Genomic DNA, 20893 nt, shown 5'->3' on the forward strand with positions numbered 1-20893 from the left:
GCATACATGTTGACCATGATACGGCATTATCTGACACTCAGCTTCGCCCATGCGATCGATGCAAGCTTTGTATAGATTTCCTGATCTTTGTCGGCTTTGCTTGATATTGTATTCAGAGTGGTTGGTTTATGAGCCTTACGCAGCGATTATAGAACCGATATTTTTATTGATATTTCATTTCCCGCCCCCACCCCTTTCATTCATATAAGAGTTCTTCTATGTTGGAAGTAAATAGTACAGAAATACGATCCACACGCCCGCCGGTTGCTCAAAGAACCCGTGCAAGACAGCTATGGTTGAATGATGATTAAGCTGTCTCTATCTAATTTTGCGAAATATGAAGAGTAGTCGAGATAAAAGATCGCATAATAATGATTATTGTGAGGGTTGTAGTGGTGGATAAATTTGAGGTGGAGAGTGTATAGATCGGGATCGAATAACTTCAGGCTCTCGCGCCTTGGCTTTGCTTTCCGCGCTGGCCGCCCCGACCCCGACGTGAGGAACTTCCACGTGCTGCTGAATCCGTACCAGGCTTCTTTGCGGTTTGGGTTTGCTGATGCCGATGGTGTGGGCTACTGTTTCGAGCGGTATTCTTCGGAGCAGAAGCAGGCTCGGAATCGTTCCGCGCAGGCTGCTGAGGTGACGCCATGCTGCCAGAAACACCCTGAGGTCCCTTTCCGCGCCGCTTGCGTTGACTCGAGCCTTTGTTGTCCCGGCCACTTCGTCCTCCGCGGTGCTCTCTTTCGTCTTGCTTAGGTTCCGCATCTGGTTCCGGAATACCCTGTACCCGTCTGCTCTCTTTGTCCCACCATTCTTGGAAGGCCTGTTCAGCTTGGATATCTTGGAGGTTGTGTTTGGCTGTTGCGGCTTCGCGAATTTCGTCTTTCTCGGTTTGCTGTTGCATTAGGATTGTGGCCAGTGACATGGAGTTTGCAGAGTCGGAGTGGAAGCTTGTCTGGTAGGGCTCCGGCCTAGGGATGTGACGGATAGATTGGACGGAGGGCGGAGGGCTGGTTGTGTCGTTAGGGTATGTCTGGGGTGCTGTTGCGTCTGACGGCCGTTGAGGTTTGGTAGTGCCCGAGGCAGTGTGGTCCTTAGCTGGCACTGAATTCATTGAATTTTGGGGTTTAGGTGAAGGTGCGCCCGACACAGTTTGACGGAGAGTCATTCCTGGCTTCTGTGCGGACTTCGATGATGGCGTGGGAGATGGGACATCTTGTCCGTTTGGTGAGGTACTAGTAGGGACTTGACTTGGTGTTGGGAGCTTCCATGGGCTCTGTGCCGCTTCCTTCGCCTTTTGCTGAGCGGTGGCCATCTTCTGCATCTGCTGTTGTTGCTGCATCTTTTTTCGTTCCTTTTGGGATAACTTTGGAACAAAAGAGCTCGTGCTTTCTTTCCGCGCAGACATACCTAAACTGATATTCGAAACTCGGCTTTCCGACGCTTCGCTCATGATGTCCTTTAGAGCTTTCTTAGAACCAGAGATCGGCGTTGAGTTCCAAGGCACCTGGGATGAGTGCGGCGGAGATACGGTTCCGTTCTGCTTCCCTTGAGGCGTTGTTGGCTGGAATCTAGATGGAGATTTGGCGATACTCGCATCCAGCTGAGAAGCCATTCGGTCATCCAAGTAGCTTCGGCCTCCAAAAGACGTTGTATCTTGTAGACTGGAACCGAGTCCTGGGTTATCATTCGATGGTCGAGTATCGTCCTCATCAGCGGGTGTGAAGTGACGATCCACTGCTTTTCCTTTGCCTGGATTGAGAGCGGATAGCAGAGGCTCATCATCCATTTGGAACATGAGGTCACCAGTTGACTGTTTAGGTTTGAGCAGCGGACTGTCATGAACAGCAGTATCACGATTTTTGTCCCTGGGTTTCAAGGCCGATGGAGAGGCTGCAGCTTTCTCGTTTGATGATCGGTGCTTTCCTTCTTGCGAATCGACCTTGCTGATATGGGTCTTGAGCCGCATAGAGTCGATTAGCCGACGCTTATTGGCTTCTATCGACGAGACAACTTCTGGATATTTCTCGTAGAGGTACTCAGCTGTGTTACGGACTCTAGATATTGGCAACGCTGTCAATTGATTATCTTGACAAACGTAATCTAGTGCACGTAGTAAATGTCCATCAAGGTCTCCCAAGAGCCTACCAAACAGTTAGTTTTAAAGAAACTCGCCTGCTCGTGGATCTAGGATACTCACTTGTTTGAAATCAAGTCCTCCAAGTTGAGGCAAATATACTCCAACGCAGCATCCTTGAACTCTGTCACGAAGCACGGAGCAACCGAATTAAGAAGGTGACACACAGTGCGCGAGGTCACTGCAACACGTTAGCATTAGGTCCATATTGAAGAATTGTGTCATGTAACTTACCGAATTCTCCCAGAGCCTTTTGGCAGATCTGTGCCAGTCTATCAATCATCAGTTCGTTGGCCACAAACCCAACGTCGATGATAAGATCAACAAAGTCTTGAGTATCTTTGGTTCGGACCTCATCGAAGAGCCGGTCATCCACATCCGCATACATGTACCGGAGAACAAACTCGAAAATTGAAGGATCGATATGTTTGAGGTCAACGTGGACTCTTTCGCTGGGGGTTTTACGTCGAGATGATAGCCATTTGCCACCTGAACGTCCATTGAACAGAGCATTGAAGAAAGGGCATCTTTGACAGATAAATTGGCTGTGAGCGGTTACCTGACCACCACTCAGTTCAATCACGACATCGCCGCTTTCAAAGAAGGCCGGGTCGCTGAGAGCCGCGGCAAAATCGCCCTTCATACTTCTCACTGGCCTTATCATGAGAACTGCAGCTCGCTCCAAGGCCGGAAGATCCAAGTGCGTGGCCATACGTATAACTTCCGTCCTGACCTGGCGGAAGCGGGAGGCATTTTGCGAGGATCGCGCGTCTTGCCACACATCAAGGACATTATCCGTGTATAAGAAGAAAGCAAGATTCATAATAGTCAGAGAATCGAAGCCTTGAAAGAGGATTCGGGACTGCCCATCATTGTCTTTCATGATAGTTAGGAGTTCAGGTACGGAGGCTTTGTGCTTATATCGAAATTCGTGAAGTGCCTTCCTGAGAACTGAACTGCGGCCTGCTAGGATAAATTCATGGACAGGCACTCGTATATCCGAAACGGTTGTCATGACCCAGAATGTTCCCGTAGGTGGTTCAGCCGTTGTTTGTCGAAAAAACAAATCAGGGTTAGGCGAGTCAACAAGGGTCTTTTTAATCCCTATGACTGATTCGATATTATAAGGAGTCTCGCTATCGACTAGACGAACACGACCCCCTGGCTCTGTGCTTTCTCGTATGGAATTGAATGGTGATAGCGGCCAGATGTCTCTCCAAAGGCTCGTTATATCAACGTTGATCTGTTCTTTAGTTACGTCGCATTCGCGTTGAGCAACCGCAAATGCTCCAAAAGCATTGCTGCAAACACCGACAACCCGAGAGAGCCCAGGCACACGAGAAAATTTGTACTCTCTCGACGACCCGTCCTTCGCTTTTCTTCTCCGCTCCTTCCTCCATGCTGAGCCCGAAGCTGTACATATAATTATCGAACCGTCCTGACCAACGTCGACGTCTTGGGCAGCCATATGCTCCTTCTTCACGGTCCAGACACGCACGGGCGTGGATAAAGAATTACGGATTTTGGCGGGGTTTGTCGTGGAGGTCAAACTCGGCAAATTCTCTAATTTGTTGACCTGCGCTGTGAAAACGTCCCCCGAGCTTGACAAGGCACAAATAGTATTGCCGCCAGACCGAATCTTAACGATGCGATTGGTGGATGTATCGTAACGGGTGGTCATGAAGCTGTCCCTTATGAATCTGGAGTTGACCTCCAACGGGAACGAGAGCTTGGAATAGCCATAATGGGAGAACACCCAGACCTCATGGTTCAAAAGCAAAATAGCGGTAGCCTGATCAGTGGCAGACACACTGTGTATGGGGGTGTTGAATAGAGAGGCACCCACACGCCGTGGTGTCGTTTGTACCTCAAGCGACCGAGCGTCTGAATCAACAAGGCCCAGTTGACCTTCGTTCTTGCCGAAAGTATATAGGCCAGAACTACTGAAGACAACCGAATGGATGGCCGATGCTGCCGCCCCAAGGATGGTCTCTTTCTTGAAGGGGTTGAAGATTTGCCGTGGAGATGGTTGAATTGGTACGTCATCTTTGTTGCTTGTCCTTGGAAGACCATACCCTAATTGACCGAACTTATTGCTTCCCCAGCTGAAAATGTCTCCATTCTCAGTGATAGCGAGGGTATGGTCCTGACCGAGTGCAACAGACTTGACCTTCTTGTTAGAAAGTCCGCCGCCCTCAATGCAGACAAAGCTAAACCTTGTGCTCTCGTCCCCGGTGCCCAGGCGACCACCCGGACCGAAGCCACACATAAAGAGGTTTGATTCAGGGTCCTCTGTGAGGATCGCAGTGTGAAGCTTGGACATTTCCAGGGCCTGATATTTAAGTGGTTTGGCTTTGATGAAAGCTGGGAGGTCTGTATTGAGACTCGGCTCATGCGATGACACAACATTTGGGTGTTCATGCAACTCTCGATACTCTCGAAAGAACCGCTTCAAAAGGTGTGCTGGACGCGTGAGGTTTACTCTTTCAGGGTACTGCCGGTCGTCTTGATCTCCAACACCAAGGTTCAGATTCTTGTTACTCCCAAAAGTGTATACTTCGTCGCCAGACAGGTTATCCGTTGGGCTTTCAAGATACTCAACGACATCTTCATCGTCGGAAGAGCCAGCGGCAGAATCATCGTCCTGCCAAGGGGCTGGTGGTGGATTCGGAGGAGTGGCACATGTCACGCTTTTAGAATTGCGAGAGTTGATTGTTGCCGCATACACGTCAAAGGGACTGTAACCTTCTCGATCTTTGATCTTGATGAGACTACCGCTAAGATGGCCTAAAGAGCTCGGCTTGCTCAAATCTGTTGCATCCCGAGCATCTCGTTCCATCAAAGCTTGCGCTATTGTAGCATTACCCGCGTATAGAGCTCGGTGGAGGGCTGTCCACCCACTCTCCAAATCCTGCGCATAGATATCAAGATATGGTACCTCTAACAGCGCCGCGGCAAAATCAGCGGCCGTAGGTTTGGGCGAGGAGGCGACATGATGTAAGAGAGTTTTCCCATGCTGGTCTCGAGCGTTTAATTCATCGCGGGATATTGCTTTGGCTGACCGAGGGCCACCAGTTCGATCTGACACAGAGTTCGCCGGAGATGTGCCAGTTAACCTTTTACCCTTTGGCGAAACACCCAACGAGGATGAGATCACCGGGCCGGGCGTGCCTGGATTGAAATGCGAAGTCGCTCCAGATGGAGCTCGCTGGCCGCCAGAGGTATAGCTGGCACTGGCCAGATACCGCTGAAAGCTCTCAACGTCATCGCGTAGGAAAAATTCCCAAAGCTTGCTACTCATGTGCCCAGTAATGATACCGTGTCAGAAACTCTTCTCAGCCCGGAACCGGAGCGTCGGCTTCACCGTGGAGGTGGACGCACAGGTGAGAATTCCGAGGGCGATAAGAGTATTCTGACGGAGAGGGATGGGGTCGTCGATAGGCGTCGACGCGTATAGAATATCGCGTTTTAAGGACAGGATAACAGATGCGCCGCTGCGAGGTTTCTCGGGAGAACGACGCGGTTTATGGCGAATGGGAGAAAACCTTCGTTGTGGGAAACGCGAATGTGTGGTGGCGATGACTCGACGGATGACAGGCTGAATGAACAGTTATCTCCGAAGCGGGAGGGGTCGGCGGAGGGCAAGCAAAGACAACGCGGGGGTGTCGAGGCTCGAGATGTGCGACTGAGAGGAGAGGGCGATATCGCGGTCGAGGGGAAGGGGCTCAATTAATCGATTATGAAGCAGCAAAGAGCTTCGACGTGAATGATGGAACCGTGGATAGAAACGCGCGCGGCCAATCGGGAGCTGCAGGCCCCTCCATGAGCCCCGATGAGAGGCCCAGGACGACCGTTTCTCCCCCTCCTGCTCCTCATACTTTGCACATCCATGGCTTAGCTGTGATGCAATCGCAGCCTGGTCCCCATGCCCGTGCTCGAACTAATTGTTTGCAATCTCGTACTGGGTTTCCGTGATAGTCCGGGGTGCGCAAACTCCGGGATACCATCATGTTGAAAGGTCACTGTTTCTAGTCTTTTCTCTTTCCTAATAACCTGTAGGTAAACTCGGGCTGGTTTTTTTTATTTTTTATTTTTATTTTTTTCCCTGTCCCTTTTTTTATAACCTTTCTGCGGGGGAGGGAGCCAATTACTGGTGGCCATAATGTCTATCGATTCCGGACTCTGTCACTTTCAAGTCCCAACTGGTAAGTCCTGCCTCGGGAATAGGAAAGAGGAAGCTTGAAACCCATGTGGATTGCACGAACCTACGGGAGTCGCTGCCCACAGGCTATAGCAGGTGAAGTAGTGGATGTCCTCACTCGCAAAAGCATGCAAGAGGGCATGTTTCTGGGCCAGGCCTACTATATGCGCTTCTTCCACTGAGTTTACCTTGAACGAGCTGGAGCTGGGGCTGGAGGCGGACTGCCTACGACTTAATAGGACTGTCTATTCAAGCCGTCTGATGTGGTTGACGTATTGCCGACGACGGGGTGCTAGCGCTGTCTGGATCTGAAACTTAATAGTTATGTGACTATTGATATCCCAGCTCTGAGAATGCAACATTTCCAGAGTCAGCAGCAGCAGCCAATATCCTGGGTGGTTGATCTGAATGGTTTATTGCAGTACTGTAGCAACTGCTGGGTTGGTGAGCCCGGAACAGGAGCAAGAGCAAGGGTACCTTTGACCCGAGGCACATTGTGTAACACCAGAACATGGTGCCCGATGAGGATCTCCGATTTACCTTGGACTTAGCCTTCGAGTCTAAGACTCTGTTCTTTGTGTATATCCAAGATTTTGATTATGCGTCGCGCGAGGTTAGCCCTACCCAGCACTGATGAGTCGAAACCGGGGTTCTCTTGGGGCGCGTTGTGTCTTCGTGTTGCGGTGGATGAGGATGGGGATCCCGCTGATAGATTGNTAGGCAGGGTGGTTGAGCAGGTGTCATCATTGCCAAAAGATTTTAAGCAGAATTTGTACGGAGTACACATGAGGGGGATTAAACTCATATTATGCTTCTTATTGTGTGCCATAAGTACTGTTCTCCAGGACGTAAACAGCGCCCTAAACCATCATCCATATGCGGGTTATGAGCCAGCTCTGCCTATTTTCTCCACAAATGCGAGTTACTATTGCTGCTACCTGGCTGTTTTGCTTATACTGATGTGATTATGTTGACCCGATTCTACAACATACCGTTATTCGCGTTTTGAGTCGTCTCCATCCTGTGCTTGTCGACTTACAGGTATGCCCGAAGTTCTTCTACCCGCTGGGACTTTATGGGCAGTGCCCGGCATTACCGTATGGTCTACTGGATTGGGACAAGTTTTCTTACTCTGCTATAAAAATAGCAAGCAATTTCAACCATCTATATTTCGGGAAATAGAACAGTCCACGGCCATGGAGAAGCGCACGAAGTGACTTCTCGCAAGCGAGCGTTTGCAACAAGAGAATTACTGCGCCTCAGGCATCAGCAACCTTGCTGGCTGCGCAGTGGCTAACGCGGTACGCAGTACGCAGTACGCAGCGTACCTTGTAGAGGAAAGATGTGGCTGCCAATACCCAGGCAGATCTCACTTGGGGCGCGAGTCCGCCTTGGAGCTCCACCCTGTGCCAGGCTAGCAGCGCGTAGCAGGCTGTTGCAGATGAGGCGACCAGTCCGAGACTGGCAGGCTTCAAGTCTCAGGGACTTGCGAAATGATCTCTGTCCAGCAGCCACCGCTCTCATGCATGGGGCGGCGGGTTTGGAGCCCCGACCTCTGAGAGATAACCAACGAGACTGGCGTCGCTCAGTTGCAACGGACCTTCGACAGATAACGCAAGAAGCTGCACCTGACCCGGCTGTCACGGGAAGATCGCCATCAATGGGGGGAGTCTTTCACCGCCTTCCCGAACCCTGTCTTGACCATCTCACCACCAAGAGGCCTGATCGCGAATCGCCGCTTTATTTGGTGGAGAAGACAAGCAGGGACAGGCAAGATCCAATGGACTGATCCGTAACTGATGCGAAAACATTAAAAATTGGTTGTTGCCGTGGAAGCTTCTTGTGCAGTGCCAGTTTGAGGAGAAGAGAGCCTGACGCGAGGCACTTGACCAGGGCCGTCGAGTCACCGGCGTGCGTCACAGACCCTCTGAAGGTCTGGACTTAAACTCACCTCTCTTCCTCTCCTCTTGGCTTGTCCGTCCACTCTCCTCTCTCCTTCATACTCCCAACCTCTCTCCGCTACTCTCTTCTTTCTTACCCTCTATTTATCAGTAGCTGCCCTGTCATCGTCGTGCTGATCATGACTCCGTGAATTGCTGATCCGTCCGGACCTTTGGACCCGTCCCAATAACTGGAGCCGCTCAATGCGGAGAAGCTACAGGGTTGTCTAGATCACCCTCACGAACATCCTGTTGCCTGAGCACAGCAAACAATGATACCGCTGCCTGGTACTTAGAGAGCTTTCAGACATCATTTACTTTCTGCTCCCTTTTGACTGACTCACATTTGAGTTCTTCTTTGAACGTTCCACTCGTCTCCACTATCTTCAGCCTCTTTTCCGTTCGTGAGCATGGCCGTCCAAAGTGGTTCCGTTGCCCGCCCATTTCCTTCCTGATTGAGAGACAATATACTGGAAAACAACGCCCAAATATTATAATAGCGCCTATCTGAGGTTTCTTTGCTCCCCGTGAGAGCCATGCATCAGCATCCACGGTCGCCTGCTCCTGCGGCGCCTACCTCCTCGCGGCCTCTCTCCCAGGATCAGGATCGCCGCTCAAATTCACCAGCCTTTGACCTTCGAACGCATCCGAATCGAGGGCTTGGGATTGAAACTGAGAACGATTCCGCAGATCAAACACAAAACCCACAACCTGGGCCTGAGGCTATTGGCAAAGTAAACCAGATTATCACGGTATGGGCTGACCATTTGGACAGCATCCCGAGACAATTTCTAACACGGCTCTAGAATTATCATACCAAGGCCGCTCTAATAATCCTACATTCTCGCGTTGAACTTCCCCCATCTTATCCAAAAAATTCCAATACACCTCGGGTGAATCGCTGGGTATGTTCATCTGTGCCCTTGTATATTTTATTTCTTCTTTTGCTTTCCATGTTTTGAAATGTTCTTAGCTGACATGCCCTTTTCCTATACAGTTCAATGTCGAGTTAGAAGAGACCGATGCGCTTAAGGACCAGCTTGCAATTTGGAAAACATGCAATGCGACAGATAATCGACCGCCGGCGATGATCATCGAGACCTACTTGGATACAAAAGGGCTGACGAATAACCAAACCCTTGTTGCTTTGGACGAGAATGGGAAGCGTTGGGATGTTAAAGAGTCGCTTGCTGCTTCCCAAGGCTCACAGCCTGTGAAAGATGCGTCGTCCAGAACGAATGATGTGATCCTGGAGCGATGGAGAGTAGAATTGGGCGATATGCCTGGTAGATTGCCTGCTGACCTTGGCGCCATTTTGCCGACGGTATACAAAAAGAGCATCATCCTTTTCCGCTCCCTCTTTACCTATTCGAAATTTCTCCCAACCTGGAAATTTATTAAGCGCAATGGCCGATCCCGAGCAAACCATGCTTTACGGATCAAGTATCGGATACTGAGTGAACAATCTCCTCAACAGTCCTTCATCCCGGATCACTTGACTATTCCCCTCTTTGAGGGCGATACCAAAGTGGTTGATACATACAAATTTGGTGTCACGGAGTCCCCCGCCGGTCCGTTCTCTGTCCAAGTTACGTATAGGACAAGTTGCGACTTTCGAGTCGATGATTCGGAGGCGCTTCTGAGTTCCCGGTTTATGGGGGCTGATGACGAGATTTTTCAACCGTCGTTACCGTCTCGTGGCCTGGAAGCCAAAGGAATAAATCCTGAAGTTGGCTCGGCACCACTCGCAAGAAGAACCGTGGAAGAGCCAGATCCAAGCCGAGCTTACGGCAGTATGTCGACTTTCCACCATGTAGGCCCGACTACTGGTGCGAGTCCAATCTCTGCACTTCGGGCTGCAAGAGAACCAGGCGCTTCATCGCCATCACCTCCTGCATCGCCCAACCCTAAACCCACCACCGCCAAAGCTAGCCCGGCCGGACGCGCTGCTACTATCGCAAATGAAGCAAATGCCAACGTTGCGAGAAGGCCGTCCGTATCTTTTCAACCTTTTAAAGCGCCCCCTCTGTCTGCGTCGCCATCCCTAGTGGACACTCCCTTAGGAGTTTCACCTCGAACAACTGGGCCTCATCGCGCTTCATTATCTGAGTCGAGGAATATGCCACCCCCGTCTATGGCTGCATCTGCACGTAAATCCCTCCAATCAGCCCCAGAGAATGCTATTCCGTCCCCAAGCTCCGCATCCCCTCGCGCCGCCTCCATATCGAGATACAGCAGCGCTTTTAGTCACCGTCGCGGTAGGCCATCTTCAGGGAATATCAACAGGGCTGAAGATGACAATTCTAGCGGTAGGGCCAGTGCAACATCCTCTGGCGCTCAGCCGGGCTCTGGACTACTAGCAGAGATCACTGGCACTAGTGCCGATTCAATCCATGCGGATGATGAAAACATTTCGGAATTTTTGAAGATGCTCGATCTCAGAAAGGATTTGTTGAACCCGTCGAGTCAAGATAATGTGGATAATCTTGCTCGGAGAACAACAGCCCCCTCTGCCGCTTTAAGCCGTTTCCGCGGCATGCGAGACTCTAATGCGGCTCTTTCTGACTCAATGTCATCTTCATTACTCCTGCACCGGTCTTCTAACGCTTCAAGCAAACAACTTTCTGGGGTTCCTGGGATTGGCGGCACTTCTATCTCCACCGCCTCATCACCTGGAGGGAAAGCGATTTCTCCTCATACACCTCATACACCCGCCATACCTTCTAGGTTGAGTTCAAATAGTATAATCGATAATAACCCTTCGTCTAATACGCGATCTCGATTGCACGGAGACAACGGCTCTCCACTGGAAGAGGATACTGATGACGAGACTACGACTGAACGCATTCTTTCTACTGCTACTGCCATTCCCATTCCTACATCGCCGGCGTCAATATTTCCTACTTCTTTCCGCCGCTCCAGCTCTGTTGCCAACCGCCGAAGCAACACTGCAATGGACGATGATGAAATTTTCACTATGCGCAGTATAAGTCTCGGGGCTGAGGAACCGTCCCACACCACTTTAAGGACGCTGCAACGGCAACACGAATACGAGAATCCTGGAACAGATATAGCTCCATCCGGACCTGGACTACGTTCTGGTGGCGGTGGTGATGCGGCCATGCTTCCAAATCCCTCAGTGCGGGAGTCAGGTGCTCATCGAGGTGCTTCGGCACAGGGCCCGCCGGTTGGGTCATCACCATCTCCCAACCACCCCCTACACCAACAAAGATTTAACCATTCCCGCGGCCGAGGGTTCTCCGGTGGCCCGCATTCTCTCAGTTCCGGATCCAGCAGCCTTGCGCGTGGGGGAGCTATGCCTCCCTACCTCTCTGAACGGGAGTCCGAACGTGATGCCAATGGGAGTGGAAGTAACAGCGCCACAGAAGATCGCCGAGCAGCTATGTACCGATTTAACCCTGGTCGTCAAAACCCCCCGCAGTCTAATCAACTCGAAGACGACGAGCCTTTGTTATTCGCCATGAGTGATTTTGGGGTTTCTCGACGAAGCCTCGAGGAAGGTCGACAAGGTAATCAAGGACCCGATTCAAGTGGGCACACCGGAATACCCAGACGAGACAGTGGGAGACGAGGGGCCCACGCCTTTCAATGGCCTTGACTACATCCGTCTTATCAACTATTCTTGCCGTTCTGTCGGTAGCATCCCTCTTTCATTCACGCCTCTGCTGCGTATTTCTAACCTGAATTCGGCTACACATATTCTTTTTCGTTTGCTCATATACACTCTGATGTTTTCATTTTTTTTTCATTTTTTCATTTTTTCATTCTCGTTTTGACCCCCTTCATGCAGGGTGGGACTCATAGATTGATCTCCAGCGATTGGCAACAACATAGAGAACGATGCGAAAACCCTCAAGGGATCTATTGGCTTTGTTCTTTTATTAGTCTTCCATTTATCTTTTTTCACAATGTGCCTTTGGGTTTTGGCGACTTTTGGGTCCAGGCTGGCAGGTTTCCCATGTTCGGATGCACATAGTGCTGGTTGTTGGTTCTTTATGTGTTCTTGGAAGCCTTGTCCCCACTATTTAAATGTTGCTGAACGATTGATACGCATTGATTTCTTGGGCTTTGGTGCCATGGCCGGCGTTGGATGTGGATTGCTTCATAGATGTTGGATCACAGCACAGAATACAAGGTCAACTCATACCTAATCCTCAATTCATTTGCTCTGGTAAAGTTTAAGTGTGCAATTACTTGAAGTTGGCGAAATAACCCCATAAGTCAAAACAAATCATGGTACTTCCCCCTCTACCCTTTTGTCAATCACTAACTCCAGACGAAACGCTAAACGTATAAAAGAAGTATATCCAAACACATGGCCCAGTTTATGGTACATGCTATTGCTGAACAACGTCCTGAGAGCGCAGCTATACAACATTCAAATTTCCGATGCGGCTAATTGGCCAAGATTGAATCGGCTTTCTATCCCATCCTCGTTCTATCCCAGTTATCACCTACTTTGGAAGAAGATTCCCACCTCTCAACAGATGAATGATAGCCACAACTCTTGGGTTTGGCGGTCGGGATTGATCGTTCGTATAACCCCTTGACTCGGATGCTCCGAGCAAGGTAGAGTAATGTAAGGCGTAGAAACGCTAGTGCTTCAGCTCGGAGTCCCCTCCAGCCAAATTGACCAACGAGTGAAAAAAAGGTCGTTGGTGTCGACAGCGGTGCTCTACTCATAGACATGGCGTGACGCATGCTGTAGAATCAGCGATAGGCAGATTGACCAAGGCCAGAACCAGGAAATGAAGCGTGGATATCCACGCTCACATTCTGCGAAACGTGTTTCCTGATGCGCTTCGGCGCTCCTTCGCTTTATAGTCGGATGATGCAGTAGTTGGTTTAAAGGGCGCATCTCTCTTTTTCGAGGATTTGCCCCTGGGGTTGAATGTGAATTCCTGCTCTCCCACCACAGTAATGCGCCGGGCCGGCTTCTCCTTAGTGCGCATATTCTGTGCTCGCGAACCGAAGGAGCGATCGCGAGTTGAGTTGGTGGCTGTGGAGGAGGATATTTGCATTGAAGGCTGGCGACGGTTGTTGTTGGATTGTCTCGCTGGCTTTTGGGCAGAGGGTTTCCGTTTAGAGGTTCGCTCAAGTTCACTCTCGGATTCAGAATCGGAATCTGAGTCTGATGAGTTCGGGACCTCGTCAATAGCTTCTTGTTCGACGGCTGTGAGACCGCGCTCTTTTCTAGCTGTGGGGGCGGGTTTGGGGACGCTGCCTGCATTACGGAGAGAATATTCTTGGGAGTTCTCGTCGATGGCGAAATCTTCGTCTTCGAAGAGCTTAGCGAAACGGCTGTCGCTAAGGACGTTGGTGCCGGGTGTATCCTTTGTGGCTTCAGCTTCAGCGTCAGCAGTGGCATCGACATCTTCCATGGGCTCGTCGCCTCCTTGTTCCAAGACGCGTTTGGCTTTCCGGCGCTCGTTCTTCTCTTCCATTTCCATGAGTCTCTCGGCGAGTTTCTTGTTAACCTTTACGGCTGCCTTCTTCTTGCCTCGGATCCTGCTTTCACGTTCTTTGTCGATCTTTTCCTTGATTCTCTTCGCACGTTCTTCCTCCCAAATGTATGGGTTGGTGATCAATCTAGCTTCCTCGTACAAGCGTTGAGCAACAAAGTATCCGTGCATATAGGGTCGCAGCAAATTAGTGCGCCCAATCAAATGTTCTAAGCTCAGGGTTCGCAGTTGCTGTAGCGTTAGGAACTTGAAGTTGTCGTAAACGGAGCCGGCTTGGCTGGCGTTGAATGCGCTCGGGTCGTTAGGATCCTCGGCCATTTCTTCAACCAAGTTATCTAAGAATGAGCACCATTTCGGGGCGGGGCCAAGCTGAGGAATGAAGAATGAATGTTGTTGTCGTCCTTCATTAGCCGTGAGAATCATTCCACTATCTTTGCACCAAGCAACTGAGTTGATGTCGACGGCGGGTTCGACGGAGGTCCAAGGAGTGCCATCCCGGGGGTCCCAGATCTTTATTATCTTCTTATCAGATGACATGATCTTGGGCTCCATGGTCTGTTCTCGTGTCGTTGAAGATGGTAGTAGGAATTTCAGTGTGTGAATAGGGAAGCCATATCCTTGGTCTTTTTTGAGCAGGGGCACGGGAGAGCGGAGATCATAGAGGTGGACGAGTCCGTTTGAGGAGCCAGTAGCAAGTGTCAACCCTGCACGGTGAAACTCCAGGGCTGTGATTTCGTTTCTGGGCTCGTCAGGTCCGACTTGAGTCGGAGGTAATAATACTCCAGCACGTCCCTTAGCCCGCGGATCCCAAAGCTCGACTGTACCTAACGTGGTGCCAAAGGCAAGCAAACCATGGCTTTCCTCGGCGATAGCCCCTGTATTAACGGCGCCAGTATTTATGCCGCCTTGCAATGCTCCTCCACCAGCCGAAGTGAAATCATCACCTCCAACATCAACCTCAAAGCTGCGCATATAACGGCCCAATTCTAAGTTGAGACGAAAGACTTCACCAAGTCCATCGCCATTCACACCGGCAGCCGGGACCAGCGCTTCAGTGGATACTCTGTCGTATATGAGGTCGCGCCCATATCGCGGGAGCCTTGTCTTGTAATGGCACCCGGAAGGTGTGTGGAACTCGAGGGATCGATCAGACTGAAGGTGAATAGACTTTGAATAATCGGAAGAAAGTAACTGGAATGTTGTATTGAGCGCGTCTGTGTGGCGGGCCCATGAGAGTGAAAGTTGGGGAAGATGGTGCGTGTGGATTTGAGGTTTGTAAGTTCCTAGTAAAAAACCACAAAGTCAGCTGCAAAGACCACTATTCACAAGAAAATTGTCTCACCTGTGCTCATGACCCATTCACCATCCTCACTAACTCGGATGCACTGACTTGCCTCCTCAAACTCGAAATCCTGGAGCAGTTCGATTCGGTTCGCATATTCGGGATCGTTCTTGAGACTGCGCTTTCGCCGTCTCGCAAGCCATTCTGGTAGGGGTCGGGCTGTATTAGAGCCCGATATCGTGTACACGGGGACTTCCGATTGATTTGAGAGCTTCATGTTGGCTATAATACCCCTCAAGTGCGCAAAGGCTGAGCGGCTGAAGAACTGGTGATTTTATCTCTTATTTTTTTCTGATTATCGATAAAAGCGCGCACGTGACCCATCAGATATCGCCGACCCACGATTGGCTGCTCGGGCCAAGTCGTGGAACCTCCGTAATCCTTCAAGTCCATGCTGCGAACTCGCCGCAACTTCCGGTGCTTGACATGCTGGTAACGTCGCTCCTTTTGTCGCGCACCTCTGTTCGCTTCGATATGTCTCTTTTCTAACCGTCACAGTGCTATTCGGCTCTTGATTTCTCTCACAGGGGGATGATTTCTCACAGTTCGCCTTGTTTTTGACCGTCACCTTGATCAACATCCAAATGCGATGGGTTGCGAGTTGAGAGACTGCTTTCGGTTCGGCTTCCTTTGGAAATGAAGTTATCTTCGGTCTTTACAGCTTCACTGGCTATATACCTTGGTCCACCCTGGGGCAGCAGCTAAATCATGGAATTTCCCGGAGGATCCATCACCAACATACGCGTCATTGTAGGTATCGTGCCTACCCGGTTATTGCTTCAGCTCTAATGCGCCACCGCAGGATGGGTTCTCCAACATCTACTGGAGGATATATACCGAAGATACTAGCAGCACGAATCCCGCTAGCGATGGTCCAAACAACGGCCATACAGTCTTGAAGCATATTAGCCGCCTCAAGGAGCTCGAGCTTCGGCTAAGAAGTCAAGGCAGCTTGGTCCTGAGTTACCCGAGACGCCTTGGTCTTCTGATATTCTCCGCCACCCCGGACTTTGAGCACCTTTCACCAACACTTTTGAGCGAGAGAGGAGATGAATCAAACCGGCTGCTTGTCGGTTCTACCATTCTCAAAGGTGGGTTAATCCCAGAACCCATTGTAGCGCGGCAGTATATTTACATATAATTAGTCTGGACTTCCGGGAGTGTCTCTTCCGGGGAACTGGCAAAGAGTCATCGGTCTGATTTCCAGACCGCAAACGCCAATTCTCCCGCTCCCTCCCAACGGCTGCAAGGCAGTTCTGTGCAACCGAGGCGGGTGGATAACTCTGGTGGATCAGCTGCCATTTACGCCTCGTTTATTTCAGCTGTTACCGCCGCCTTTAGCCTTCAGATAGTTCGACAAAACAACGCTATACCACTCGGGCCGCGAACACTCTTTAACACTGTCGAGAGCGACCTCAGCGGTCAGGGTGCCGTCAACGATGGCCCCACTTCTGTTCCAGCCCTGACCACCCTCCAAGTCCAACTGACATCGTTGGGGAAGTTAACCATTGCTTTTCAGACTGTAGTACAGACCGGCTTGACACGGCTCAATAACCCAGGAGAAAACAGCTTGGAGGCTGCACCTGGGACTGATCTTTGGTTGGCCCCTACTGGTTCGATCGCAAGACTAGTTGCGGCTCATCCAGAGGTTAATAACAACAAGCTTTCGTTTTCTGCCTCAGAAGGCGCCGGACAGTGGAAGCAGAATGTTCTGGAATGGCTTGGATACTTTGGCCTGCCAATTGACACGGTGGCTGGAGAAGGCTGGGTTGAGGTTGAGGTTTGGGAACCATTTTATTCCAAACTATCTGGAGAAGCTGCGCGAGTGAACCAAGACGGTTCCACGCTTCCTCTGAAGCGTATACTATGGCCTGCTGCCTATTGCTTTCGACGGACAAAGTCAACCCAACTTGAAGGACCTGATAAAACCGAAGAAAGTCCACCTTTCTTCTGTGATCCGCTGGATTTTGCGGAGGACTGGTACACAAAGGAGATACCAAAGGCTGCTGAGACGGATCTGGAGTTGCCTTCTGAAGGTCAAGAACGACAAGTAAGCAATCAGGACACATTATCACCCGGGTTTGCCGGCCTCCCAGAAGGGATTGAAAGTCTATCTCGAGCATCGCTATACCCTGAAATGCAGAGTGCAAGTCTTGTATACCCCACGCCACCAGATGGGACTGCTGGCATCGGGGTCAACCCTGCAGTGTCGTCAGACGTATTCGCCGAAGATTTGGATCATGGCCCACATCTGCTCCAAAACCAAACGAAACTAAAACAGAATATCCGATCTACTTCGAAAAGCGGTGTGGATCCGGACGTGACTATGGAATTTGGCCCAGCTGCAGGGCTTGGGGTCGGATCCGGTCTTTACGATACCAACGATGATGACGACCTATTCGGAGACATGAACGAGAGGGACTTTGGTACGAAGGGTATCACGGATGCAGATTTCAGCTTTTTCGATGATGGTTTCGACCAATCGGGGAAGGGTTCTAATATAGGCCGTAGCCAGGAAAGCCCTGATTTTGTTGATCCAGGCAAACCAAATGCTGTGGTTGAACTTTCGGAACGCATCGCACCCTCGCCTAACAGCGTCCCAATTGAAGCGAAGGATGTCACTGAAGAAAGTCCCGAGAAAACACATGATCCGCCGCGCCATGAACCTATTCCCGAAAATAACGCACCCATGTCATCCTCTCATTATGGCCAAATGCAAACTATCAGTCCGCCTCTCAGTCCTGTGGAGGTCAAAAGGATTCTTTTCCCAGATCCAAGCAGTAACAAACAGCTTGTTGCTAAAGGTACTCATGTTCCAAGTCATTACAGTCCGGTTGCGTTCAAAAGTAACGTATCTTCTTGGGATAAAAAATATGGGGCGGACGGCAAGTTCTCTTTCGTGGGAACAGGTACAACATTCACTCAGGATCCTTACACTTCGACAGATGGGATCCCTACCATTGGCCTACCGCGCCGAAAAAGCAATGTAAAGACGCTTGCCCACTCAAAAGCGCCTAACGGCGATGAACTCTCGCCGAACGAGATAGAGTCATCATCAAGTCCTGATTCGAGCAGTGAGACGGATGAGAGTGATAATGGTGGTCTGGAGAATAATATACCGCCTGCAGCTCTGGCAACGCTTAAACGAAAGCGCGCCCGTTCTAGCCCAGGAAATTCTCCGATAAGCTCTTCTGATAAGGGCCTTGCTGGCCTTCAGGGAATAAGCATTCATAAATCTGAGGACCCGGTCTTTCTCGGAAACTTCCTCTCAACCTTTTCTGACTGGTCAATCGCTGGGTTTTTCTCATTATCGGAAAGCCAGGTCTTCCCATCACTTGCACCGCAGGAGGTGCAGGTTCAAGTTGCTCAGCTTTTAGTTGACCAAATCACCCAGTCATCCTTGGATCATAAACTCGACGGCAAGTTTGGCGTTTCCTGCCTAGACAATCAAGCTTTCAGCCTCCGAGAGCTGCTCGGGGCTTCCGAGTACCTGGGAAGCTTTGACAAACTTGACTTGAATGCATTTGTGTCACTACAAGAACAAAATCCCTTCTCGCCTGATGCATTAAGCGGCCTTACTCCTAGGCAAAATTCTCAAAGAAAGGAACCTGGTAAAGGGTCGATCACAAGGCTGCCAGTGCCACACTTGCGTGTGCGACGCGGCAAAGCCTTTTTGGAAACATTACCCCCGGCGATTTCATTTTGGGAAACGTTCGACCTGGAGCCGACTCATGGGCCTAAGGATATTACTGCATATTGCATACATCCACATATAATGACAAGAACAGCCGATGCGTTTCTAGAGCGGCTGGGCCTTCTCTACACTAGCTGCAATCTTGGCAGCCATTCTAGGGGGAACTGTTCTGACGGCTTTAACAATGGCTTAGCGGAATGGGCTGTCAATCCGTCAAAGCAGACTAATTATTCATCTATGATGCAGAAACTAAAGGATATATGTGGGGATCTTGGTAAGCCTCTTACTTTCTCATTGATTAACTCTACTAACCATAGCAGGGTCTGCTCTTTTGGAGAGCCCCTCATCGAATGACAACATTATTATCTATATCATAAATCCGTTTTCGCATGCTGCATCTCTAGTTGACATATGCGCTGCGTTCTGGTGTCTACTGCAAAACTACTTTGCTAGCGAAGACAAGCAGCAACCGAAGCAACTGAATGAGGTTCAGTTGCAGGTCATTCCTATGGATTTTGTCACGTCGGCAGAGTCATTAGTTGTACCACCTCAACCGGACTATCTGAGTCTGGCATTGGAGGTTTACAGTCGATGCTCCACAAGTCAAGTCCAATCGAGCCTTGTGAACTGTACGCCGCCTGTGATGCTTGCGGAGACCCTTCCGCAGTCGATTGGGTTCAAGCTCGCTTCTGAATCTGCACCCCCTATGCAAGAAGGGAAGTGTCTTCACGTTGCTTGTTCGAAAAGTCAGGACCAACGATGGATGTCTGTGGCATGGTCGGACAACTCTGGAGTACTTCAACGGACGATGTCCTACTGCATTCGTTTTCGGAATTCTACAACCTCCCGAGCTCTCCCATCTGTGCGTAGCGAAATTTGGGCAGCAACAAAAGACATAATGGACAAGAGCCAAGCACGCTGGAGGGTTATTCTTGTAAATACCGAGAATGTGGACCAGGACGAACATGATAGTAAGGGTTATCCACTGAATTATTGTTGAGACTGGGCTAATATTCCTAGCGTGGCTGAACCTCGCCGAGCAGTACAACAAGTCAAGGCCTGTGCCCGTGGAACTGACGATATTGAGTGTCAATACAGCAGCTGATTTGACCCTGAGTCCTCCACGCTCACCGATGCCAATGAGTGTCCTCAACCCACAGACTTCTCCAACGCCCATTGCTACGCCCCTTCCCAGTGGTTCCATCCTTTCGCCGGATCAGGTGGGAAATGCACCGACTCCTCCAAGTGGCACCAATGCCCCAGCAAACGCGCCCACGCCAACGGATGCACTTTTTGAATCCGAGTCCGAGTCTCTACTTACTGACATTTGTGACGAGTCCTGGAGTGTGGTACTGTCGCATCGTCTGAATGGCACGTTGCACCTGACTGAATATCGCCCTGCATTAGCTAGTGGATATCTTCTACGCCGAAAGGGTCCCACTGATGCAGATGGAGCATTTAGTATGAACGTCAACCTCTTGTTTACACAGCGATCTTCATCCTCACATGAACACACTCTTCGTGAGATTATAGGGATGTATCGTGACCTGGCGACCCTTGCACGAGTACGAGGCACGCGGATTGTTCAAACCGGCACATTACCGTGGCATATTGCTACCGCAGTGCGCGCTCAAGAAATACTGAGCTATATCCTGTGACAATACACTTTATGTGACTTTTCTCCTCTTTTTTGTTTGACAGGCTGGATGCATGGCGTTTGGATTGGGTGGATCTTCCATTTCTTTTTTGGGTTACTGCAAATCGCATGCGTTATACCATCATACAAGGTTTTGGGAAGCTTTTTGTCATGATATTATACCCGTCACATACACCGATATCTAAACACAGTTCAATTTCCACTTACATAGCTCGTCGGTTTTGTAGAATGGGGGTCACCTGACCAAAGTTTATCATATCTAATCTACCGCTGTCGATAAAGGCGGGAAAAAAAATTCGGGATCACAATAATTCAACTGCTACCCCTCATTATTCTCGCGATACTGCTGTCCTAATCTTCAGCTCTTGACAAGGTTTTCAGTCAGTTGAAATTACCTTGAACCGTTCTCTACTGAAAGCCGCCTCGCAACGACCGTGCT

At 50.2% G+C, this 20893-nt stretch overlaps 7 protein-coding genes across 7 annotated transcripts; 5 read left to right on the forward strand and 2 right to left on the reverse strand.

Annotated features, from left to right (window-relative positions):
* Positions 1 to 442: 442 nt before the first annotated feature.
* On the reverse strand, positions 443 to 5438 carry ASPSYDRAFT_138308 (BTB domain and ankyrin repeat protein; the record flags this gene model as incomplete). Its single annotated transcript, XM_040840826.1, has 2 exons — positions 443 to 2103; positions 2372 to 5438. The coding sequence occupies 2 exons, from the start codon at positions 5436 to 5438 to the stop codon at positions 443 to 445; spliced, it is 4728 nt and encodes a 1575-aa protein (XP_040708303.1).
* A 1356-nt stretch (positions 5439 to 6794) lies between these two features.
* On the forward strand, positions 6795 to 7492 carry ASPSYDRAFT_329652 (uncharacterized protein). Its single transcript, XM_040845040.1, has one exon. The coding sequence runs from the start codon at positions 6938 to 6940 to the stop codon at positions 7301 to 7303; it is 366 nt and encodes a 121-aa protein (XP_040708304.1). The 5' UTR covers positions 6795 to 6937; the 3' UTR covers positions 7304 to 7492.
* ASPSYDRAFT_328298 (uncharacterized protein) lies at positions 7314 to 8303 on the forward strand. The gene is made up of 2 exons (XM_040845022.1): positions 7314 to 7379; positions 7486 to 8303. The coding sequence occupies exon 2, from the start codon at positions 7681 to 7683 to the stop codon at positions 8125 to 8127; it is 447 nt and encodes a 148-aa protein (XP_040708305.1). The 5' UTR covers positions 7314 to 7379; positions 7486 to 7680; the 3' UTR covers positions 8128 to 8303.
* Positions 8304 to 8439: 136 nt separating this feature from the next.
* Positions 8440 to 12052, forward strand: ASPSYDRAFT_328337 (putative autophagy protein Atg13). Its single transcript, XM_040845023.1, has 4 exons — positions 8440 to 8566; positions 8630 to 9030; positions 9085 to 9183; positions 9276 to 12052. Exons 2-4 carry the CDS (start codon positions 8815 to 8817, stop codon positions 11895 to 11897), a joined length of 2937 nt encoding a protein of 978 aa, XP_040708306.1. The 5' UTR covers positions 8440 to 8566; positions 8630 to 8814; the 3' UTR covers positions 11898 to 12052.
* ASPSYDRAFT_328630 (uncharacterized protein) lies at positions 11980 to 12542 on the forward strand. Its single transcript, XM_040845026.1, has 2 exons — positions 11980 to 12055; positions 12202 to 12542. The coding sequence occupies exon 2, from the start codon at positions 12208 to 12210 to the stop codon at positions 12448 to 12450; it is 243 nt and encodes an 80-aa protein (XP_040708307.1). The 5' UTR covers positions 11980 to 12055; positions 12202 to 12207; the 3' UTR covers positions 12451 to 12542.
* Positions 12543 to 13068: 526 nt separating this feature from the next.
* On the reverse strand, positions 13069 to 15320 carry ASPSYDRAFT_53994 (WD repeat NOL10/ENP2 family protein; the record flags this gene model as incomplete). The annotated part of the gene is made up of 2 exons (XM_040848778.1): positions 13069 to 15044; positions 15104 to 15320. The coding sequence occupies 2 exons, from the start codon at positions 15318 to 15320 to the stop codon at positions 13069 to 13071; spliced, it is 2193 nt and encodes a 730-aa protein (XP_040708308.1).
* A 491-nt stretch (positions 15321 to 15811) lies between these two features.
* On the forward strand, positions 15812 to 20455 carry ASPSYDRAFT_26500 (uncharacterized protein; the record flags this gene model as incomplete). The annotated part of the gene is made up of 5 exons (XM_040844287.1): positions 15812 to 15853; positions 15906 to 16194; positions 16249 to 19071; positions 19118 to 19768; positions 19818 to 20455. The coding sequence occupies 5 exons, from the start codon at positions 15812 to 15814 to the stop codon at positions 20453 to 20455; spliced, it is 4443 nt and encodes a 1480-aa protein (XP_040708309.1).
* Between the last annotated feature and the right edge of the window lie 438 nt (positions 20456 to 20893).

The sequence above is a fragment of the Aspergillus sydowii genome (assembly GCF_001890705.1).
Source record: "Aspergillus sydowii CBS 593.65 unplaced genomic scaffold ASPSYscaffold_1, whole genome shotgun sequence".
NCBI classification, from domain to species: Eukaryota; Fungi; Ascomycota; class Eurotiomycetes; order Eurotiales; family Aspergillaceae; genus Aspergillus; species Aspergillus sydowii.

Bases quoted from the DNA above. Each gene is read 5' to 3' on its own strand.
- ASPSYDRAFT_328298 (XM_040845022.1), top strand. From the start codon at position 7,681: ATGTGGCTGCCAATACCCAGGCAGATCTCACTTGGGGCGCGAGTCCGC.
- ASPSYDRAFT_328337 (XM_040845023.1), top strand. From the start codon at position 8,815: ATGCATCAGCATCCACGGTCGCCTGCTCCTGCGGCGCCTACCTCCTCG. The intron at 9,031-9,084 runs GTATGGGCTGAC...ACACGGCTCTAG, and splicing joins AAGTAAACCAGATTATCACG to AATTATCATACCAAGGCCGC. The intron at 9,184-9,275 runs GTATGTTCATCT...TTTCCTATACAG, and splicing joins CACCTCGGGTGAATCGCTGG to TTCAATGTCGAGTTAGAAGA.
- ASPSYDRAFT_328630 (XM_040845026.1), top strand. From the start codon at position 12,208: ATGTGCCTTTGGGTTTTGGCGACTTTTGGGTCCAGGCTGGCAGGTTTC.